General features: G+C 55.3%; 2 protein-coding genes across 2 annotated transcripts in view; one reads left to right on the top strand and one right to left on the bottom strand.

Annotated features, from left to right (window-relative positions):
- LOC142003860 (natural killer cell receptor 2B4-like) overlaps positions 1-8,768 on the bottom strand; it is a 38,342-nt gene extending 29,574 nt beyond the window's left edge. The window contains exon 1 of the mRNA XM_074981192.1: positions 8,712-8,768. Coding sequence (XP_074837293.1) covers positions 8,712-8,760 — 49 coding nt within the window. The 5' untranslated portion in view covers positions 8,761-8,768. The remainder of the gene's footprint in view (positions 1-8,711) is intronic.
- A 7,650-nt stretch (positions 8,769-16,418) lies between these two features.
- On the top strand, positions 16,419-19,156 carry LOC142003918 (natural killer cell receptor 2B4-like). The gene is made up of 4 exons (XM_074981293.1): positions 16,419-16,507; positions 17,188-17,508; positions 17,595-17,891; positions 18,440-19,156. Exons 1-4 carry the CDS (start codon positions 16,444-16,446, stop codon positions 18,589-18,591), a joined length of 834 nt encoding a protein of 277 aa, XP_074837394.1. The 5' UTR covers positions 16,419-16,443; the 3' UTR covers positions 18,592-19,156.
- The last annotated feature ends 1,189 nt before the right edge of the window (positions 19,157-20,345 follow it).

The raw sequence follows: 20,345 nt of genomic DNA on the forward strand, positions 1-20,345 counted from the left end.
TGCATACCAAATTACCCCTCAGTTAAAAACTACTTACTTAGAAAAACAAGCAAAAATATCACAGATGATGACTACTGAAAATTTGCTGACTTTCTACCATCTGATTACCCAATAAATGAATGGGAATAGAACTATTGTACTTACATGGCAGGGTAAGGCATATGAGGCAGTAGAAACAAGTCATTACCTGAATGACCTTTTAGATTGTACTGACTTTACTAGTGTTTTTATGTAGCCTGTTGTAAAACTAGGCCAATATCTAGATGCGTTGATGTACCTACTGGAAGACCTCAGGGTACCTGTACTTCTGCTTGAGAAACACTGCAATAAATAACCACCTGCTTTTCATATAGGGCTTTTCATCCATTGATCTCAAAGTGCCTCAGCACGTTATCTTCATTTTACAGGTGGAGAATCTGAGGCATGGAGCAGGGAAGAGACTGACTATGTGTTGTCGTGGAGCTGGGAATGAAACCTGAAATAGGGAGCAGATCCTCAGGTGGTGTCAATCAGCAAACACCTCCACTGCAGACCATGGAGCTATGTCAGTTTACACCAGATGAAGATCTGCTCGCTCTCTCTCTCTCTCCCCCACTACAGAGCCCTGCACATGGATTGCACACAGATAGGAAACTGATTGTCTTTTACTCTAAGGCCCCTTTTACATTCCTCTGCCAGTCTAAAGTAGCTGTAACATGGGAGCAACCCTAATTAAGGCCCTACCAAATTCACAGCCAAGCAAAACAACATGTACCATGAAATGTGCTATTCTCCCATGAAATCTGGCCTTGTGTGCGCTTTTACCCTTGACTGTACCGATTCCGCAGGGGAGACGGGTGTTTCTCCAATTGTGCATTCTGACCCAAAAGCAAATTGCAGGGTATGGGGAGGTCATCTCAAGCAGTGTCACTAAGCTGCAACACTTACTTCAGAACTGGGTGGGTAGGAAGCGACAGCTGCTGACTGCAGGCCCCTCTCTGCAGGCAGCCACAGCATGGCTAGCCCCCAAGCCCATTCTGCTCCCCACTATAAGCAGCAGTGGGGAGCAAGACTCTAAGGGTGACAATACCATACGATACCATCCTTCCTTCTGTGCTGCTACTGGCTGTAGCTCTACCTTCTGCTCCGGACTCCTGGCCAGCAGCCACCTCTCTCCAGGCAATGCTGTGGCCAGCAGAAGAGCAGAAATACTGCAAATCTCCCTGCAACAATCTTGTGACACTCCCCTCACAATTTTTTTTTGGGTCAGGACCCCGACAAGCCCAACACTGTGGAATTTCAGCTTTAGATTGCAGAAATCCTGAAATCTGCATTTTTTAAAAATCCTACAACAGTGAAATTGATCAAGCTGGACCAGGAGTTTGATAGGACCCCATCCATAATTGACATCTGCTTGTAGCCCCATTGAAACTGCTGGCATGATACAAAGGGACCTTCCTTTAGCAATTTTAACTTCTCCTCACACTCAGTTTTTCTGGCGCAGGGACAAGTTGCACTGTGCGCCTGTGAATTGCCTTCTGGGTGTAAACTCTCTCATAATGAATTATCCAATGCTGAACTGCCTATTCCAGCACCGGAGAAATGCACAATCACCTCTCCGGTGCTCCAGGACAGGACACCTCTGCATCAGGATCTCACAGTATATCAGCATGGCCCTCACTGCCTGTCTCATTCACGGAGGAGTCCTGTGATGCTGGCCGACCAGGTGCCAGCTCATGCGAAGGCCCCCAGGCCTCACTGAACCAGGGAGGAGCCATGGGTGGGCTGAGTTAGGCCATGGCACATCCCCTTAGGATTCAGGGCCACCGACCCCCAGGCGGTAGCTCTGCTCCTGCCAAACAAGGGGGCTTTCCCCTCTGCCCAGTGCTCCAGTCAGGCCCGGAGAATGGAGTGAGGGACTAGCCCTGCTCTGCTTGCCCGGCGTTCCTGCATGGAGCAGAGGTGGGGCTTGTAAGGCCCTGTGACCTCAGCCCTCTCCACACTGGCAGTATCGGATGGTGGGAGTAGGTCTGGCCTCTGGTCCCAGAGTCTGTCCCCCACGGGGAGCAGCAAGCTGTGTGGGCACAGCAGGGCCAGCCCTGACCCTGCTCCCCACTGGGATCACTAGCCAGAACAGGAGCAGCCCCCACATCCTGACCCAGCTCAGAGCTCCAGGTGGGGAGCAGAGCAGGACAAGCCCTGAGTGCCAGGTGGGGAGTGCAAGGCACATACACTTATGGAGCTCCTAACTGGTGTCTCTCTCCCTCCCTTCGCCATGGCCAGGGGTCAGCAACCAAAATAAGAAGAGCCTTTTTTTTTAATTCAGTAAAAACTCAGTAATTCAAGAGCCCCAATGCATGTGAATACAAGAGGAACCTTAATAAATAACATCAAACTGTACTTTTCGTAACTCCTGTTTTAAGAACAGCGCACACAGGGATTTGTAATGCAACACGTTTATTGGAGTATCAGAGAGGTAGCTGTGTTAGCCTGTATCTTCAAGAACATCAAGAAGTTCTGTGGCTCCTTGTAGACTAACAGATATTTTGGAGCATAAGCTTTCGTGGGCAAAGACCCGCTTCGTCTGATGAAGCGTGCATCTCACGCACCTGATGAAGCAGGTCTTTGCCCCCGAAAACTTATGCTCCAAACTATCTGTTAGTCTATACAGTGCCACAGGACTTCTTGATGTTTATTGGAGAACGTTCACAAATGTTTTACACATTCTCTTTCCTCACACTTTACATGCATGTTCGTACATTATCTTCCCGACCTTCACTCCCCAAACCCACTTGAGTTACGCTAATTTGACTTCATGTTTAATTTCCATTATCTTTCTTAAAATGCACGTTGCTGCTGTGAAAGGCAGTGCCGCCAGCTTTCTTCACTTTTCCAAAAATCAAGACTTTATCAGCAACGTGACCAAAACGCAGACAGAGTATCATATCTCACAACGCACTGCACATATTAAGGGGGGAGTCAGCCAATGTTTTGCAATCACATGTCATTTGCTGTTTAGATATGAGTTGTTCTTTGTTGGGTTTTTACACGTTCACTGTTTATCAAAAAATAATCATAAGGGTTTTACACTTTGCAATTATAGTGTTGGGAGCCACAAAGAAGTCCTTAAACAGCCACATGTAGCTCCAGAGCTGCAGGTTGCAGACTCCTGCCCAGAGTCAACTGCGGGGAGAGGTGGCCCCCTCATTGCCTGGCCACCTGAAGTCAGGGTCCTCTCACTTGTCCCACCCTGGCTACACCACTGCACTGAATGCTGATAGATGCCCAGCTATAACATCATCTGCCTCACCCATGTGTTAGTGATATTACCATCAGCACAGTCACACAACCATGTTCAAAGTTTAAGGAACACTTGTTGGATGCTGCACCCTTTAATCCTACTCTAGGATCTGTCTCTCCTGCCCTATGGTGATGGTCCAATGTCTGCTCTGTAACTCTAGAAACATTTGCTAAGGCTGTAGATCCCACCGCCTCCCCCAGCCAGGGGGATGCATTAGCAAGTGTGAAATGCAACTTCACCACTAACAATATTCTCTCCTCCCCACAACCACAAGGCTGCAGAGGCCAGACAAGTCACTGTAGATAAAAGCCTCCGTTGACTGTTCCCCTCACCCCGCTGAAAGGGGACATGCAGAAGCTCACATCCTGCCAGTCTGAGTGCTGGGGGAAGGAAAAAATGCTTGTTTAGGAGAAATTGGTTCCTTTATGACATCTGGGCTCTTAAGGGCCACAAATTCCTAAACATAAGCCAGAGAGCACCGGGCTGCTTGGCTTAGCCCTGAAAGATGTACGAGCTTGTTTACAACAGAAGCTTCTGTTACCTTTGGAATGTAAGATTCCACCTCATGTGTGTGGGTGGGTGGGTGGGTGTGTGGGATCACACACCTGCTTCAGCCTTGTCAATAGCCCTCTTTCCTTTTTCCTAACAAGCAGTCCTGTAGCACCTTAAAGACCACCTAATAAATACATTTGTTAATGAGCCTTTTGGGTAAGACGCACATCCTCAGGTTTTGAAGTAAACAGTTAAAATCCAAGGTTTATATGGGTGGGGGAAGGGGATTACCTGTCACTAATAGGACCAGTAGAAGAAGCAAATTAAGTTAACTGGCATGTCCCCCATTCCTGCAATTATGAAAAGGTGGGAAAATTGCCATTGTAAAGCATACGATAATTGAGATCCTAGTTAAGACCCAGTTAGTGAGTGAGCCTTTAGTTAGGTCATTAGGGGGTTAGCTACAAGGGTTGACTTTGCTTTGAGAGTCCTGTACGGCTGTCCTTGGGAAAGTGGTCCTTTAGGGCTGGGAGTAACCTGAACGGTGTGGTGATGCTTGCAATATTCTAGAACCCACAACAGGTTTGGGGTTCAGCCCCAGTTACGTAACAGTATGCCCAGTTGCTGGCACCCATGGTTGTGAGCTGCTCCAGATAATGTGACAACCAGCATCTGGGCTGGGAGGAGGCACATCGTTCAGCTAGAACAGCTGTCGCGGAGAGAGGGATTTCAGTTCTATGGTTCCTATCCCACATCAGGTTCTGCTCCAACCCGGTACTCAGCTGGCATTTTCCTGACCACCCTGTGCTTCTGCAGGGGTGCACAAGTCAACACTAATAGAGCTCAGTGGAGGATTGGTGTGAAAGTTGTCAAAATAAAACCCCACAAATACACACTGGAGACGGGATAGACAAGACTGGGCAGTTTCAGGGCAGGGACAGTCTTCTTTTAAATCTTTTCATATTGCACAATGGAGGCCCAGTCCTGGAGGTTTCAGAGGGACTAAATAGCTCACTGCCTAAAATTGGACTAGAATACTTCGGCAAATATGCTCTTTCCTGCAATTCCCAGCCCCTGGAACCCTATGATTAAGTGAGAATTTCTCCCTTTCAGTTTGCAAAAAAAGCAGCTTCTAGCAGAGGAGGTTGGGAATTTTATGACAAGACTTCTTTAAAAAATGGGACTTTGTAAAATCCGTTCTGTTCTTAGGGAGTTACGTGCTAGTTCCCCCAGCTGCAGCACCCATGGGGCCACCCTGACCAACCCATTGCTGTTCACTGCAATTTGAAAGACTGTGTGAACAGCCAGGCCAATGGGAAGCCAGCCTGCAAGTAGGGTTCTGTTCTAACCTTCTGCCAGATCCAGACTCCATCCATCACAACTAACCCTCTCCTATCATGCTTTGCATAAGGTTCTGTTTGAGGGGGCTGAACAGTTCTCTTTAAGGCTTGTTACCCTTCCCCCAGCTCCCCCATCAAGTTCGAGACAACAGGCCAGAACCTCAGCTGGTGCGCTCGGAGTAGCAATGTGGGCTTCAATGGATTTACTGCTGCAACATCCGGGTCACACCCAGCCTGATTCTCCTCTCACTGACACTGCTGTGAATCAGAAGAGACCCCCATGAAGTCAGACAGCATAACCCCATCAAAACAAAAAGCAGCCAAGTAGCACTTTAAAGACTAGTAAAATGGTTTATTAGGTGAGCTTTCGTGGGACCATTTTGCTAGTCTTTAAAGTGCTACTTGACTGCTTTTTGTTTTGATAGTGTATAGACTAGCACGGCTTCCTCTCTGTTACTATTCAGCATAACCCCAGTGTGAGTGAAAGGCGAATCAGATTCCCTGTGCTATATGGATATAGTGTGTACAGTACAGCCAGTGCCACATATAATGCACCCACCTAACCATTGCGACTGCCAGTTCCATGCTGCAATGTAGCTGCCCTGTCTCTGCGATTCCATTGTTCTCCCTTCTGCCATGGCTAATATTTTAAGGGCCAGACCCTCCATGAGTGTAGGGAAATAAAGCTGATACTGTAGCTCTGTCATCCAGCACCAGGAAGGAGAGTTTCTGGATAATCAAAAGTGGGTCCGCCAGCCCCATTGCCACCAGCCCCGGCCAGGAAGCCAGCAGCCAGCCCTGCTCCGCTGGCCCCAGCAGATGCTGGTTCATGAAGGTAGAGTTATCTGGGTGCTGGATAACTCAGCTTTTACTGCACATGGAAATCTCAACTGGCCACAGCAGAGAGGCTCCCTCTTTAGTATCTTATGCCAGTGGCAGGCAACCAGTGGCCAGCAGACTGCACGCGAGTCATCAAGGTAAGCAACTCACACTGCCAGTGGGAGCTGTGGGCAGCCATACCTGGAGACACAAGGTGAACAGCCTGCCTGGCAGCCTGCCAGGGGGTGGCCCTGTCATGGCCACTGGTCACCCACCCTTTGGCTCAGAGGACGTAAGGCGTTTAAGTTTGTCTGCACAGCCCCAAGCACCCTCCCCCGTGCTCAACAAGTCACAGTAATTTACACACTTTGCAGAAACACTGGGTTGCATTCTGCTCCTATTCACACCAACACAACCCCTGCACAGAGTCACTCCTGTAATCAAACCTGTGACCCTGGGCCCAGGAACTGGCCAACAGGCATTTGTCTAAATGTCATCTGTTCACTCGATGCATTTGCCAAACCCCCTGTTAACCCAGGCCCTGATCCAGCAGAAGGACTATCAAAGAGGCTCCCAGAGGCAGTGTAAGCTCGCCCTATGCAACCCTGCCAGGCCCCCACAAACCTACGGGCAAGGGATCAGCCTGAAGGAGTGAGAGGAAGGGTCAAGTTTTCAGGGTCTCTTCGGTCTCGCTGATGAGGCAGAGAATAGCGATGCAGTATGCAGACCACCAGCTTCCAGCTGACCATTGCCACTGGGTCTGCACCCCAGAAAGGCTCTGCACTCCCTTTCCAGCCCATTGCACCCCCAGTCTTCAGAGAGCAGTCCACGCAGGCAGCACACCAGCAGCCTGTGCTCCCGGGAAGCTGAGTGCTTGGGCAGCCATTCAGGAGAGATTCAAATGCCACCCAACTGATCAGCACAGCGCCCACACCAGCCCCTTCTCCAGCAGCGTGTGTGTCTACTGGCAGTGCACATCCCATGTCTTGGTGCACAGAACATTTTGCACACGCAGCCTGTCTTTTGCCAGCCCAGCCACTCAGATCACCCCAGAGTCTAACTTGCCAGCTGCACTTGCTACTGAAGTAAACAGCCCCCTAGGAGCCTACAGGCAGCCTCGTTTCCAGGGGGATCTAGACCACAAGGCAGCGTTTTCCAAAAGGCTGCAACACAAGTAGACTCAGGGTAACATTTTCCAATGCACTCAAGTGAATTATGAGCCTAGATCCCAGTCTCAAAAGTGACTTAGGCACTTAGGGTCAATTCTCCAAAGGAGTTTAGGCACCTAAAGATACAGCTGGGTACTAGCGACTTTGAAAACCCCTCTAGGCTTCTAATGCCCATGGGGTGAAGGTGACCTAGTAGGATTTTCAAAAGCCCCTGAGAGCCTATGTGAGTTAGGTGCCAGGGTGATTTTGAAAATCCTTCTAGGCCCGTCTGCATCCTTAGACACCAAAGCATCTTTGGAAGCCCGGCCCTTAGCAGCTCAGGTCACACTGCAAGCCAGTGGGATTTAGGCACTTTTGAGACCACTCCCTTCAGTGCGTATGGCACAGTGTGCAGAGCCCCAAGGGAGTTTACAGCACTACATGCACCAGCTGGAATTGTAAGAGTGAGCAGCTATTTCTGGAGTCTGGTAGTGGGTACCCAGCTCCAGACCCCTTAAAGGCAGCTGGGTGTCAGGGGGTGCAGGCTCCAGGCACATCCTTTGAAGGCTTCTCTAAATGGAAACATCCCCAACACACAGCACTTGGGAAGGTTGAAGCCATTTCAGCAGCTGCGCTGCCTCTGGAGTTTACCAAAGCTCTGTGTGTCTGTGCAGCTCAGGCCTGTTTGCCACTGCAGAGCTATTTCAACCAGGGCTTTTTTCCTGGTGGAATGCACTGGAATGGAGTTCTGGCATATTTTTGCATTAGTACACCAGAAAAATTTTCACCACCAGTCCCACAGCAGCACAGGGACCACAGCATTAAAAATTGAACACTCTAACCCCTGTGAGGAATCAGACAAGTTCCATCACCCTCTTTTCTAGGGGAAAAAAAAAGAAAGCCTTGGTTTCAATGGTTTGGAAACCCTGGAGCTAACTCAGCTCATGCTTCTGAAACTGCCTCGATACAGATTCTGCTTGCTTGCTTTTTGCAAAGCTTTCTCCCGCTACGTGTTTGCAAATGGGGAGTTTCAAGTCCTTGGTGGAGCTTTGGTAACCAAGAGGCCAGATTCTCCACTGCACTGAAATAAATACAGCTCAGCTGCACCCCACCTGAGGCTAGGCTCCAGGAATTATGTCTGTGACTCCCTAGCATGGAGCTAGAGTCGACTCCTGCACTTTTACCCGGTGCTGCTCTGTAATTGTCCCACTGGCTCACTGCAGCAGGCCAGACTTTCACCTGCACTCCTGTCCCTGTTCTTCTGCTCCACCCATCGAGCTAAAAAGAGGAGTCCCTCTGCTCCCTGCTAGTCTGTCTCCCCCTCCCCTGCTCCATGCCTTTGACCCTTGACCCTTCTGCTGAGGCTCCCATCAGACCCAGAGTCAGTGGTGCTTTTCTCCCACAGTGGCTTGTCTGTTTGGTACTGAGAACCACCCCCTCCCCTCCAAGCTAACTGCGCGGCCACCAAGCTGGGGCGAATTTCAGCAGGCAATCGGGTGAAGCATTGTGCAGCCTATAACGGACCTGTTGAGCCAGCTAGCCCCTTCCCGCCTATTGCACAGACTCAGTGACATTACCCAGAAGGTTGCCGGAGTCTCCCCTGACCCTGTTGTAACAATGAACCCCACATACCTCCACCCCAGACCAGAGAGAAGAGCAGCAGGCACATGGAAATCCTCATGGTCTGGCTCCAGAGAAGCAGCTGCACCAGTCGCTGTTAGTAACTGGGGTATTTCATGTTTCCCTCCTGGCTCTTGACACCAAGACGAGAGGAGAAGAATTTTTGACACTGAGTGATGAGCAGACCTCCTACAAGACCGTCGGTCAACGACTTCCTCTGCTTCGTGTGGTTTCTCTGCAGTGAGTCCTGTCAATGCATGATAGGAGACAGTCCGCTCTGCTCACACAAACTCACAAACCATACCCTCCCGGCTTCCTTTAAAACCCCCATCACACAGGCTAGCAACCAAACTGAGCCTCAGGTATGTGCAATTGCTTCCTGGCTTCCAAGCCAGGAAGTAACCAAAATAGGCTCCAGCAGCAGCAAAGAGGAAGGATGAGCTCCAGGGAGCTGTGACTTGCGAAGAGCTGGAGAAGTAAAGCACTTCTCGAACAAACACAGCTTCCCTGTTGTCCAACCCCAAAATACTTCACAGGAAAGCTCTGGTTAAGTATTCATATACTGAAATCAGTGGTGCTAGGACACTCAGCACCAAGAGAGAGTGTGGTACTTCGACTCCCCTGGGGATCTGAAAACACACATGGATGCTCCTCTGGCATACACAGCCTAGGCAGCTGCTGGGTAAGGCACCCAAAAATGTCCACCAACACCACTTCCCTATTGCTGTGGTTGCTGCAGCCTGATGGGTCTCTCCCAGCAATTCAGTGAAAGCAAAAAAGTTTCCAGATATACCGGCACAACACCAAAAGAGTCACAAAAGTACAGACTGAACCTCTCCCCTCCAGCACCTTCGGGACCTGACTGGTGCTGGATGAGAGAAGTTTCCAGATAACAGGAGGTCAGTATTCGTATAGCACTTTACCACCACTTGCACAGCTTCCTGGGCTCTTAGAAGACATTTTGGGGTAAATTACTGCTAAACAACAGCACAGAACGCTGAGAGCCAGGCCGGATGGCTGGAAATAAACTTAATGGAACCACGGAAAACTTGGCCACACTCATGATAAATCATGGCAGATGATGGATGAAAGCGTTCCGGGTCAGAGAGGTTCAAGCTGTAGTAATACTGCTATTTAACAGGCATTTGCCCGTCCCCAGCTAGAGACTGAATTTCCTGACAAAACCAGCTGTGCATTACTGTCATGTTTACACAGAACACAATAGTTGACGAGACCTTAGTTCAAACTTTGCTTGAAAAATATTTCATTAGCATGTTGCTGAAGATTATAAAAATCAAACCTTACCCCTCTCCTCGACCAGCACACAGACAGGAGGCCATTGGACACAGAGACACCAATTTAAAAATTCCACTGAGGACCCTTAGATCCTAAAGCCATCCCCCGTTGTTTTACATAAGCAGTCTCCACATCAAGTGAAATAACCTAGTGACAGTATCAGAATAACCAAAATTAAGTTTACTTGCAACCAACCTCCCATGCTACAAGCGATCACTTAACCCCTCAGGGACGAGGAGGGTCCCCAGTGGGGTTTGAAGGCTGACAAATTCCAGCTATTCTAGACAATGTCCAAAGAAGCACAATCCCACTTTACAGATGTGGAAACTGAGGCACAGAGCAGCAGCAGCGACTTCAAACTCATGCCGCAGGTCCACGGCAGAACTGGGAGCAGACCTGAGTCCTAAGTCCTGTTCTGCTGGCCCATGCTGCCACCTACCAGGCTACAATTCATTCCATAGCTTTGCAGCCACAGGGGTGGAGGGTGGGTCAGAAACGCTCACCTCCAGCAGCAACATCATTTCAGGCACCCCAGGAGCACTGATCCTGCAAACGCTTATGCACTTCCTCCCTGTCAGCTGGTGCAGGGCACCCTAGCACCGCTGATTGCAGCCTCTGTCTGTAGCACAGCGCACTGCGGTGAGAGTGCTCCCAGTGCATGCATGAAGCCCATGCAGCAGCCTTTGCAGTACTGAGCCCTGGATAGCAGTGCTCCAGGACCAAGTTCCCACTCACTTCACTGGGACAGGCGCAGGCCTTTAACCAGTTATCAGTGCACAATCCACCCCATTGCCCGGCAGACTGTACAAGGGCCTTCAACCCCCCCCTGCATTTTACACAATGAATATTCACATTTAAAAAAAAGAGAGAGTCCCCTCCCCCGCACCATGCAGCTTCACACCTGCTCGGCCCTCTGTGCTGGACCACACAGGAAAGCAAAGGAGGAAGGAAGCTATCAAGCAGCGATGAAGAGCAGGAAGGACATCGCTTGCCACAACCTCTGCCTGCTGGTCAGCATCTCACTGAATCCCACAGGCCAAAGCACACAGGCCGGAGAGCTCTAAAGAGACCTGTCCCGCAGTGGACATTCATAGCCCCATTTAGAGCTCATCCAATACCACCTCCAACATCTCACACAACAGCACTGACTCACGGTCACGTTGCCTCCTACTGGGCACACTGGGAACTAACTCTGTCAGAGCATGTCGACTTCTAGCCGCTGTCTTGCCCTTCATCACGCTGCTTTGCTGTCTCCACCAGCTCTCTGTGGACCCACATCGTGCCCTGGACTTCAGTGTCCACCACTCCATTCTGCCCCCTTCCCAGGGGTATCTACAAGCAAGGGGCATGGGCTTCTTTAGGACTGTCTACACAAGAATGTTCACCTGGATTCAGGGAGGATGAGAATTTAAAGCAGAGTAGTTGAATGCTCTTCCAAAATGGATTAGATTAATCCAGAGTAAGACATTCTTATCCTGGCATAAGAGCACCCATGAATGGAGTTAATCCGGAACAGCTATTCTGGAAAAACTTACCATGTAGACAAGCTTCTCAAGGTACTGGCTGCATTACCCTTTGGAGAGACAATGCTAGAGCGACCTGGGCACCAGCCTACGCTGGATCTCAAGAAACTGCCTGTGGGGCCCCCATGGTGTTCGTGGGATGGGAGGAGACACAGCTGAGCACCTCCTGCTGGGAACAGCTCAGGGAGGAAGTGAATGCCACTCCTAGCCCTGCTTTCACTGCGAGTGAAGAAAGGCCTCAGGCAGCAGCTGTCACCAGGCGTGGTGCCACCTGCTGAGAAAGCAGGCCCGGCTTCATGGGTTTCACTACCGCACTTTTTAGCAATCACTAACTTCATCGTGTTCTCCCCAAGGACTTCTCTTTCCTGGGGAGAGGGAGAGGTTCTGTTCTCTGTCCTCTCTAAGGATCCCAGGGCACTTTGCTACAGTCGAGTTGTTAGCCCTGTGCCAGGGGCCGCCCAGACACAGTCAACTCCGTCTCCTGCAAGGCTCAGCACCTCCTGCTGAACCCACCCTAGGTGTCCCTCCCAGCCAGAGCAGCTGCCCTCACACCCAGCTCCAAGCTGAAGCCCTGCAGAGAGTCATTCAGTCCCTGTGTCCAGCCTCTGCCTCGGGAACAGCCAAGCGCTCAGCTCCCAGGGACTCAGGCCAGTGTCTGGATGGCACTGAGTCCCTGACCATGTGCTGTGTGCATGGAGGGGCACCACAGTGAGTGCAGTCCAGCAGGGGGCGGGGCTGGTTCCCATTCCTGGCACACTGGGGATAATGGGGGCCCTGGTGTAACTGAGACCCTGGCCCCCAGCTCCCAGCATGACAGGCTTTCTGCTGACACACAGACCCAACAACGGCAGAAAAAGCCATGACCATTTCAAGCCCAGCACCCTGGGTGACTGGGAGCTCATCACACCAGTGACCACAGGAAAGAGTAGTGCATGAGAAAAGTTGCAGAGCTGTGGGGCAGGTCATTTCCCTGCAGCCCTCAGTCTGCACTCCGGGGCAGGGCCACTCAGACAGACCCTGCAGCCAACCCGCTGTGGCTCCAGCTCCGTCCGGTCAGACCTGGCTGAGCTGCAGCAAGAGCCGGCAGGGAGCAGTTCAAAGAGCCGGCACTGCCCAGGTTGCAATAGGACACGAGCTGTAAGGAATTGTAAGGTGCTTTCACTCTAGTCAGGATACCAGTTACATGGACTGACAGCAGTCCGCTCTGCCTGCCCCTCACTGCCAGGATGGTCACAGCTCCCCAGCCTGCCCTGCTCTTGCTGCTGCTGGTTCTGCAGCCCACTAGTGAGTGATCAGTCTGTATTCTAGGGCAGAAAACAAGGGGTGACAGAGAGGACTTGCCGCAGGAGTGCAGCACGGCCCAGTTTCCAGGGGCAATGGAGTGGTGTGAGAGGCAGAGTGACTACTGCTCCCTGGGTGGCTCTAGACCCCTCTGTCTGATGGTCTGAGTGATACAAGTGATGGCTGATTATCCAAGCCCCCCGTGGAATATGGAGTCCCGTAAAAGGCTGACCCTCCATTGCCTGCCCATGAAATATTTCCCAATCACAGCAGCAGCACTTCACAGTCAGTTTGCACAGAGGGAAAGAGCTCTACCAGAAGCAAAGCCAGAGAACCAAACCCTGGATCTCGGCTCTCTCTGTACCCTCCTCATCCACAGACAAGATCCCCAGCAGGAATGTTGAAAACCACAGAACTGTGGTTCCAGCTCCTGGCAGCAGCTCTCTGCAACAGAATCATTGGCTGCCCTCGAGTCTGTGCAGAAAAACACCTTTAAACATTGGAACCTGCTCTAACACCCTGTGGGGCTTCATCCCCTTCTAGTGGTGGCTCCACACAAAACCGAAAGTATCAGAGAGGAGCTGTGTTAGTCTGTATCTTCGAGAACAACAAGAAGTCCTGTGGCAACTTAGAGACTAACACAATTTGGAGCATAAGCTTTCATGGGCAAAGACCTGCTTCATCAGATGCAAGATGGACCCAAGACAATGATCAAGCTACTTGTCTCCTGCCATCCATCTCCAGCCTCTGACAAACAGAGGCCAGGGACATCACTCCTACCCCAGCCTAACAGCCTTGTATGGACCTAACCTCCATGAATGTATCTGCCTGGGGAGGCGCTGGTAAATAGAGCAGCACCAGCTTGCCAGGGGCCTGATCTGGGGAACTGCCTCTGGCTTATCAACCACCAGCCTGTATCTTTGCTCAGGTTTTGCAAGCACCACAAGCTATTGCTGTCTGAAGGGGATTCTCCTGCTGCTGGTGCTAGGAGCCCTGGTCACAGCTATTATCACGGTGCACGTCCTCACCCGGGACAAAGGGAGACTGGACTGAGGGAGCTGATTGGCCAGCACATTGCTGCAAGGGGCACAAGCAGTCTGCACATATGAACTCACTACCAAGCACTAGCGTATGACGAGTCCCACACACCCATGAGTTCAGTGATTCTCAGGAACACCCAAAACGACTTATGGGGGCCAGTCCATACCCTAGCAGGGGCTAACAATGCCCATTGTATCTGCCATTGCCACCCAGCCAAGCTCAGGCAGGTAAGAGACCGCACTGCGTTACCTTGTGACACTGATATCCATGGCTCCTCGCCCTCCGCATTGCTCATTGCTCACATTTTCACAGGTGCTCACTGTTATGGGTTGTAAGCAGGTTTCACTGTTTTCCCAGTCACATTGTTCCCACTGGCGGGACACTGGGGGGGGTCAGGGAGTAATTACTTCTGCACACGACTTGGCATGAAAAACACAAGCGCTCCATCATTGCAGAGGAGCAGGCAGGTGCCATGCGGGTTACAGGGGGGAGAGAGCCCAGCCGTGGCAAGCCCCAAGCCGGTCCCTGGGCACCAGCACTCAGGGCCCAATAACTCATTTGTTCTAACACAATCAATGTCCTTCCATCAGGTTGTCTCGGGCCTGAGGCAGCGTTTTGGGCCGCGGCCGGGGCTGTGCATGTGCACGGGGCGGGGGCTTCATCTCTTTGTGTGTTTGGGACATAATGAACACTGCCAAACAAAAGCCCGGTCCTTGTGCCTGCGCAGCGCAGCGCCCGCCGCTGCCCTGGGCCAGCCCCAGAGCTCCGGGTGAGCAGACGGCGCCAGGCACGAAGTAAAGGCCGCTGCTTTCACGGGACGGCAAATGGGAAGGAAGAACTGAGGGGAACCCAGGCCTATGGGCCGGATCCCGCCCCCAGCGACGCCGCCCACCTGCTCGGGCTCCGGGATAGCCGCTGCCTGGGTTTCCTCTCTGCCAGCCCCTCCGCGCTCCAGCACGGGTCTGGCCCGTCTCGCGGCAGCGCCGTGAAAGGAAAACTCCGTCCGGCCCGGGGCACCCGCGTCCCAGACACACCCGAACCTTCTGCCCCCATCTCAAGCGGGGCTCGGGCGTCTGCCTCCTCCCCTGCCCGTCTGGGGCCCGCGGATGCTCACACATCTCGCCGGAAGCCCCAGATCCCAGCCGGGGTCTCTCCGGGCTCCCGGCTTGTCTCCAGCGCTCTCTGTGCTCGGGGCTGGGCTCGGCCCCTAAAGGGGCAGTCTCGCTGCAGGAGACTTTGTCCTGCCGTTTCCACAGGCCCATACACCTCCCAACTCTGCTCAGCCGTGTAACGCCCGCGGGCCGGTCCTTCCACCTCCGCACCCCGGGAAGGCCCGGCCCAGAGCTCAGACGCCCCCGCCCAGCCACTGCCGCGCGCCTGCGATCAGGCCCTCAGGCTGCGCATCCAGGCGCCTGCCTCCGCGGCTCCCGCGAGTGTCTCCCACCCGCGGAGGGGGCCCGCGAGCTGCGGGGTTCAAAGCACATGCGAGTGGTGCCCCGTCCTAGTCACCGGCCCGTTCTCAAAAGGCCGGGAGGGGGCAGGATGCTCCCTCGCTCCCAGCCAGCCCACTCCCCCCTCCCCCACACCCACGCAGGCCTCTCCGCGCGTGGTCCTGCGCTGCCCGGCGGCTGTGCGCACGCGCAGCGGCGGCCGATCCCCGCCGGCTCGGAGCGGAGCTGAGCAGCAGAGGGCGCTGCAGAGCCGAGCTCAGATCGCGGCGCGGGCCGGTCCAGGGGGGCTGGGGAGACACCTTCTCACCCCGGTCCTGGGACCCCGCACGGGGAGGATGCGGCCGCATTAGAGCCGGTGCAGCCGAGGGCAGTGAAAGGACCGGGGGGCTGGAGCAGGTGACCTGCCAAGAGCGGCTGGGGGGTTGGGGGTTATTTGGATCGCAGACCCGAAGGCTGCGGGGGGACTTGCTAGCGGCCTTCGCCTGCCCGAGCTGGGGCTCTAAGAGGGGGCACAGGAAGGGTCGTATTCGAAGCACAGGTGAGCGCTGCCCGGTCACCGCCGGCAGCCAGTTTCCTACAGGCCGGGAGGGGTCGGGCCGGCTGGATCGTGGGGCTCCTTAACCACAGAGCGGCCCCGCCAGGACCTCCCCGCCCGCCTCGGGGTCCCTGTGTCCAGGCTCTGCCGCGGGAGCAGCCGGCGCTGGTCGCAGGGCCTCGGGGCGGCGCCTGGCGGGCAATGAGCCCCCGACCCGCGCTGTGAGCGTGGAGGGCCCCGCAGTGAGCGCGGTGCCAAGGGGGCCCGATCCCTGGTCCTGGCACACCGGGGGGACGGCGCTGGCGGAGCCGAGACGCCGGCCCCCGGCCCCCGGCCCGACGGGCTCTCCGCCGCCAAGGGCGGCAGGAGCAGTGACCGAGGCGCTTCCCGGCAGAGCGTCTGGACAGCCGGGCGCGCCCTGGCGAGTTACCGGAGTGGAAGGAGCGTCGGGGGGGGCGGGGGAAGGGTCAGAGCTGCGGGGCGGCTCGTCCCCTGTAGCTTCCAGGCTGCACCCGCAGGGCGGGGCCGCTCTGCTGGGACCCGGCGGCTCCCGCTCGCCTCGGTCACTCGCCAGCGGAGGGACTGAGGCGCCGGCTCCGCCTGCCCCGGGCTGCGGCATGGACGGGGCTCGGCGGCCGGCCCTGCTCTGCCTCCTGCTGCTGCCGCTTCTCCGGCCCGCCGGTGAGTGCTCGGCTGAGCTCCGGGGTCGAGCAGTGTCCGCCGCACGCCCCAAGCTGAGCTCCCCCCATCCCTCCCGCGCCGGGAGGACAGACCCAGGGGACGCTGACCTGATGCTGGGGAGCCCTCCCCGAAGGGAGCCCGGGCTTTGGGGCGCACAGCCCCGCAGGGAGGCAGCGCGGAGGGGAAGAGAAGCAGTGGGGGTGGGGATATCGCCGGGAGAAGCTCCGAGGACGGGGGCTCCGGGGCAGGGAGACGGAGCGGGGGGAGGAGGGGTCGGGGCACAGCGCTGGGGGAGCAGGAGAGGGGTCCCGGTCAGGCGCCCTCCAGGCAGCTGGGCACAGCGGAATGGCCGGGGCCGAGGAGCAGGTTCCTGGGGACGCCGGGTAGGGGAAGAGGCCGGGCTCAGGGAGCGGGGGGGGTGGGGAGCCGGAATCAAACGGGCATTGGCGGTTCCCGCCCCAGCTCCCGCTGCACCCTCGGGTGCAGGTCGGGGTTGATGCTCAGGGGGGGTTGGCGGGGCCCGGGCTGCAGCCGCTCTGCGGTTTCCCAGGGGGCTCCAGGCTGATCCCTCCAGCACCAAATCCCACCGCCCCACAGCCGGGCCAGGGAACCATCCCGGTCTCCCAGACAAGCTGCGGCCGAGTTAACGCTTCGCTTACCCCCTGCTCTTGTACCGACAGGTTGCAAAGAAATAGACGTGGCAGCGGTCGCGGGAGAATCTCTCCAGTTACAGCCAGTGGAAGTGCCGGAGTCCTGGGCAGAAATCAACTGGGAGGTTACACTAGACTCAGAGGAGACCTATGGGATTATAACACTTAGTAAAGGGGAACCGCATCGCCTTGGCTCAACCCCCCATTTTACCAACAGAGTCACCTTCCACCCCGAGAACTTCTCGCTGCAGATCGATCCCCTTAAGGTGTCCGACAGCGGCCTCTATACCCTGCAAACACAGCTCAGGGAAGGTCGTGTCGACAGCAGCACGTTCCGTGTCTCGGTGCTCGGTGAGTATCAGGGACTCCGTTGCCTCAGCGCGTGTGACCGGCGCCAGCCGCCTTCCTCAGAGTCTCACCTGGAGCTCTCCCTCCAGAGCGAGTCCGGCAGCCCAGCCTCACGGTGCTCGCGGCCCACGCGGAGCTCGGCCAGTGCAACCTGACCCTGTCCTGCTCGGTGCCCGGCGCTGCCGGCCTCACCTACAGCTGGTCCCGCGGCACCAACCACACCGCGTCTGACAGGGACCATCCGCTCCACTGGCACCAGTCTGTGCTGCACGTGGGGGTTAATGCAGACAGCGGGGACACCTTCTACCGCTGCAACGCCAGCAACCGAGCCAGCTGGGAGGCGGACACGGTACAGGTGAAATCCTTCTGCGACTTCCCAGCACCAGGTAAACCCATCTTCGAAATAGCAGCATCTACACTGGCTTTCTTCTTTTGAAAGCAGCTCTTTCGAAATTATGATATGCAAATGAGGTATCAAACATGCAAATTTATACTTCGTTTGCATTTTCGATTTCCTTATTTGCATACTTCTTTCAAAAAAGGAATGCACGTGTAGACACGCTTTCCTAACTTCCCTAACTACACTTTCGGAAAGAGTGGCATGTGTATAAAGGGCGATTAACATCCTCTGATTTGGCCATTAGCTTGGCCCTTTCCACATTTTGGGCAAGTGTGGACAGGGCTCAAGTGTCGGTGATTTCGGAGGGCGCGTTTTACTCTAGCAGAAGACATACAGAAGATGGAAGCCGGGACTAGGAAGGAATTTCCCTCCCCCACCCCCAGCCGGATCCCATTAGCAGAGACCCAGCGGGGTTTAGCCTTCCTCTGCAGGATGGGGCTGGGGTTCCCACGTGCCATGGTCCCTTTCCCTGCAGGATCTACGGGTGGAGCCCGCTGCCGCTAGGATCTAACCCCGTCCCCTCTCCTCTGTCAGGTTCGGCCAGCACAGACGTCCCAAGGGGGACAAGCAGGACTGTGACTTACTGTCGCCCGAAGGGGATTGTGCTGCTGGTGGTGCTGGGAGCCCTGGTCACAGCCATGGTCACGGTGCACCTCCTCACCCGGGACAAGGACAGGCTGGATTGAGGGGCCCAAAGACCCGCGCAAGGCGCTTCCGTCGCTGCTCAGGGCAACGTGGGCAGCTTGCAAAGGGGAATTTCTCCCCCTGCTGCGAACGGGAGCCGCAGCCGCCCGCCCGCCGATGGACCCGGGTCTGAGCCACTTCCTCCTCCTGTGCCCGGCCCTGCTGGGGCTCAGGTGGGGGTCAGCACTGGAGAAACTCAATCTCCGGAGCTAGCCCTAAAACTGCCCCTCCCCCAACCTGACTGTCCCTGAGCTGCTGCCCCCTCCTGGCTGCGCCCGGTGCTGCAGGTGCCCTGCCTCAGTTTCAGTGCGCTGCGGAGCCGAGCTCAGATCGCCGCACGGGCCGGTCCAGGGGGCTGGGGAGACACCTTCTCACCCCAGTTCTGGGCCCCCGCACGGACAGGATGTGGCCGCATGAGAGCCGGTGCAGCCGAGGGCAGTGAAATGACCGGGGGGCTGGAGCACATGACCTGCCAGGAGAGGCTGGGGCGTTTGGGGTTATTTGGTTCTCAGGAGAGAAGACTGAGGGGCCATTTAATAGCAGCCTCCTACTTCCTGGAGAGGGGCTCTAAACAGAATGGAGAGAGAGTCTGTTCCGGTGGGGCTGTGATCAAAGACGTGGGTCTGTCCCAGCAAAGCTCATCACCTAATAAATTATTTCGTTAGCCTTCAAAGTGCTACACGACCGCTTTTTCGTGTTGATAGAATCCAGCCCAGCGCGGCTCTCTCTGTCACTCTCGTCGGTGGTGAGGGATGGCAGAACAAGGAGCGGCGGTCTGGAGCTACCGAGGGGGAGGTGTAGGCTGGATATCTAGAAGAACTGTTTCCCCAGGCGGGTGGTGGAGCAGTGGAAAGCGTCGCCTAGGGAGGCGGTGGAATCTCCATCCCTAGAGGTTTTGTACCTCCTGGTTTGACAAAGCGCTGGCTGGGATGACTTAGTTGGGGTTGATCCTGCTTTAGGCACGGGGATGGACTGGGTGACTCCCTTAGGTCCGTCCCAGCCCTTGGGTTCTACGATTCTATGAACAGACCAGGACTTGGGAACACTGGAATGGGAAAAGGGGGAGATGGGGAGCGCCAGGGCCAGGCGTGGAGCCAGAGAGGGTGGGGTCCCTCCCAAGGTCTCCCCCAGCCTGGGCAGCTGCTCTGGCACGCAGCCGGGAGCTGCAGCCCTGCAGAGAGCCATTGGGTCCCTGTGTCCCCACAGTAGCCAAGCGCCGGGCTGCCCGGGACTCAGGACACCAAAGAGCCCCAACCCCCGCTGTGAGCATGTGTAACGCACTCACCTGCTGGGAGTGGGTCACTGTCCCGTGGACTGACACCTAGAAAAAAGGAGTCTCCCCTACAGCCCCCCCCCAGCTAGGGGCCAGGGGGGTGTTTAGCACCAACTGTAGCGGTTACTACAGTGAGTTCCAGAGGCCACAGGTTCCAGTGTGGCTGTGGATGGTTACACATGGAGGAGCCCCAGTCCTGCCCCGCTGGGGGTACTGGGGCCCTGGTGTAACTGAGACTCCGGCTCCCAGCATGACAGGGTCTCCCCCACATACACAGGCCCATACTGGAGGAGCGGGGCCTGTTTCAGGTCCCTTCCAGCCCTGCGTGAGGCCCGTGACGGGAGTTCCCAGGGCCGGAGGGCTGCGCTCGCAGGACGCACCCTGCAGAGCGTGGGGAACTCGGCTGCCTTGACCTCCCTGCGCAACTGACCACAAAGGGAGGAGCTTCCCCTTGGGAAGCTGCGGGGCGGGTCTTTTCTTGCG

This window comes from Carettochelys insculpta, chromosome 30, assembly GCF_033958435.1.
Source record: "Carettochelys insculpta isolate YL-2023 chromosome 30, ASM3395843v1, whole genome shotgun sequence".
In the NCBI taxonomy this organism is placed as follows: domain Eukaryota; kingdom Metazoa; phylum Chordata; order Testudines; family Carettochelyidae; genus Carettochelys; species Carettochelys insculpta.

Excerpts from the sequence above, each read along its gene's own strand:
- LOC142003918 (XM_074981293.1), top strand. The coding sequence starts at position 16,444 with ATGGACGGGGCTCGGCGGCCGGCCCTGCTCTGCCTCCTGCTGCTGCCG. Across the intron at positions 16,508-17,187 it reads GCCGCTTCTCCGGCCCGCCG|GTTGCAAAGAAATAGACGTG; the intron begins GTGAGTGCTCGG and ends TTGTACCGACAG. Across the intron at positions 17,892-18,439 it reads CTGCGACTTCCCAGCACCAG|GTTCGGCCAGCACAGACGTC; the intron begins GTAAACCCATCT and ends CTCCTCTGTCAG.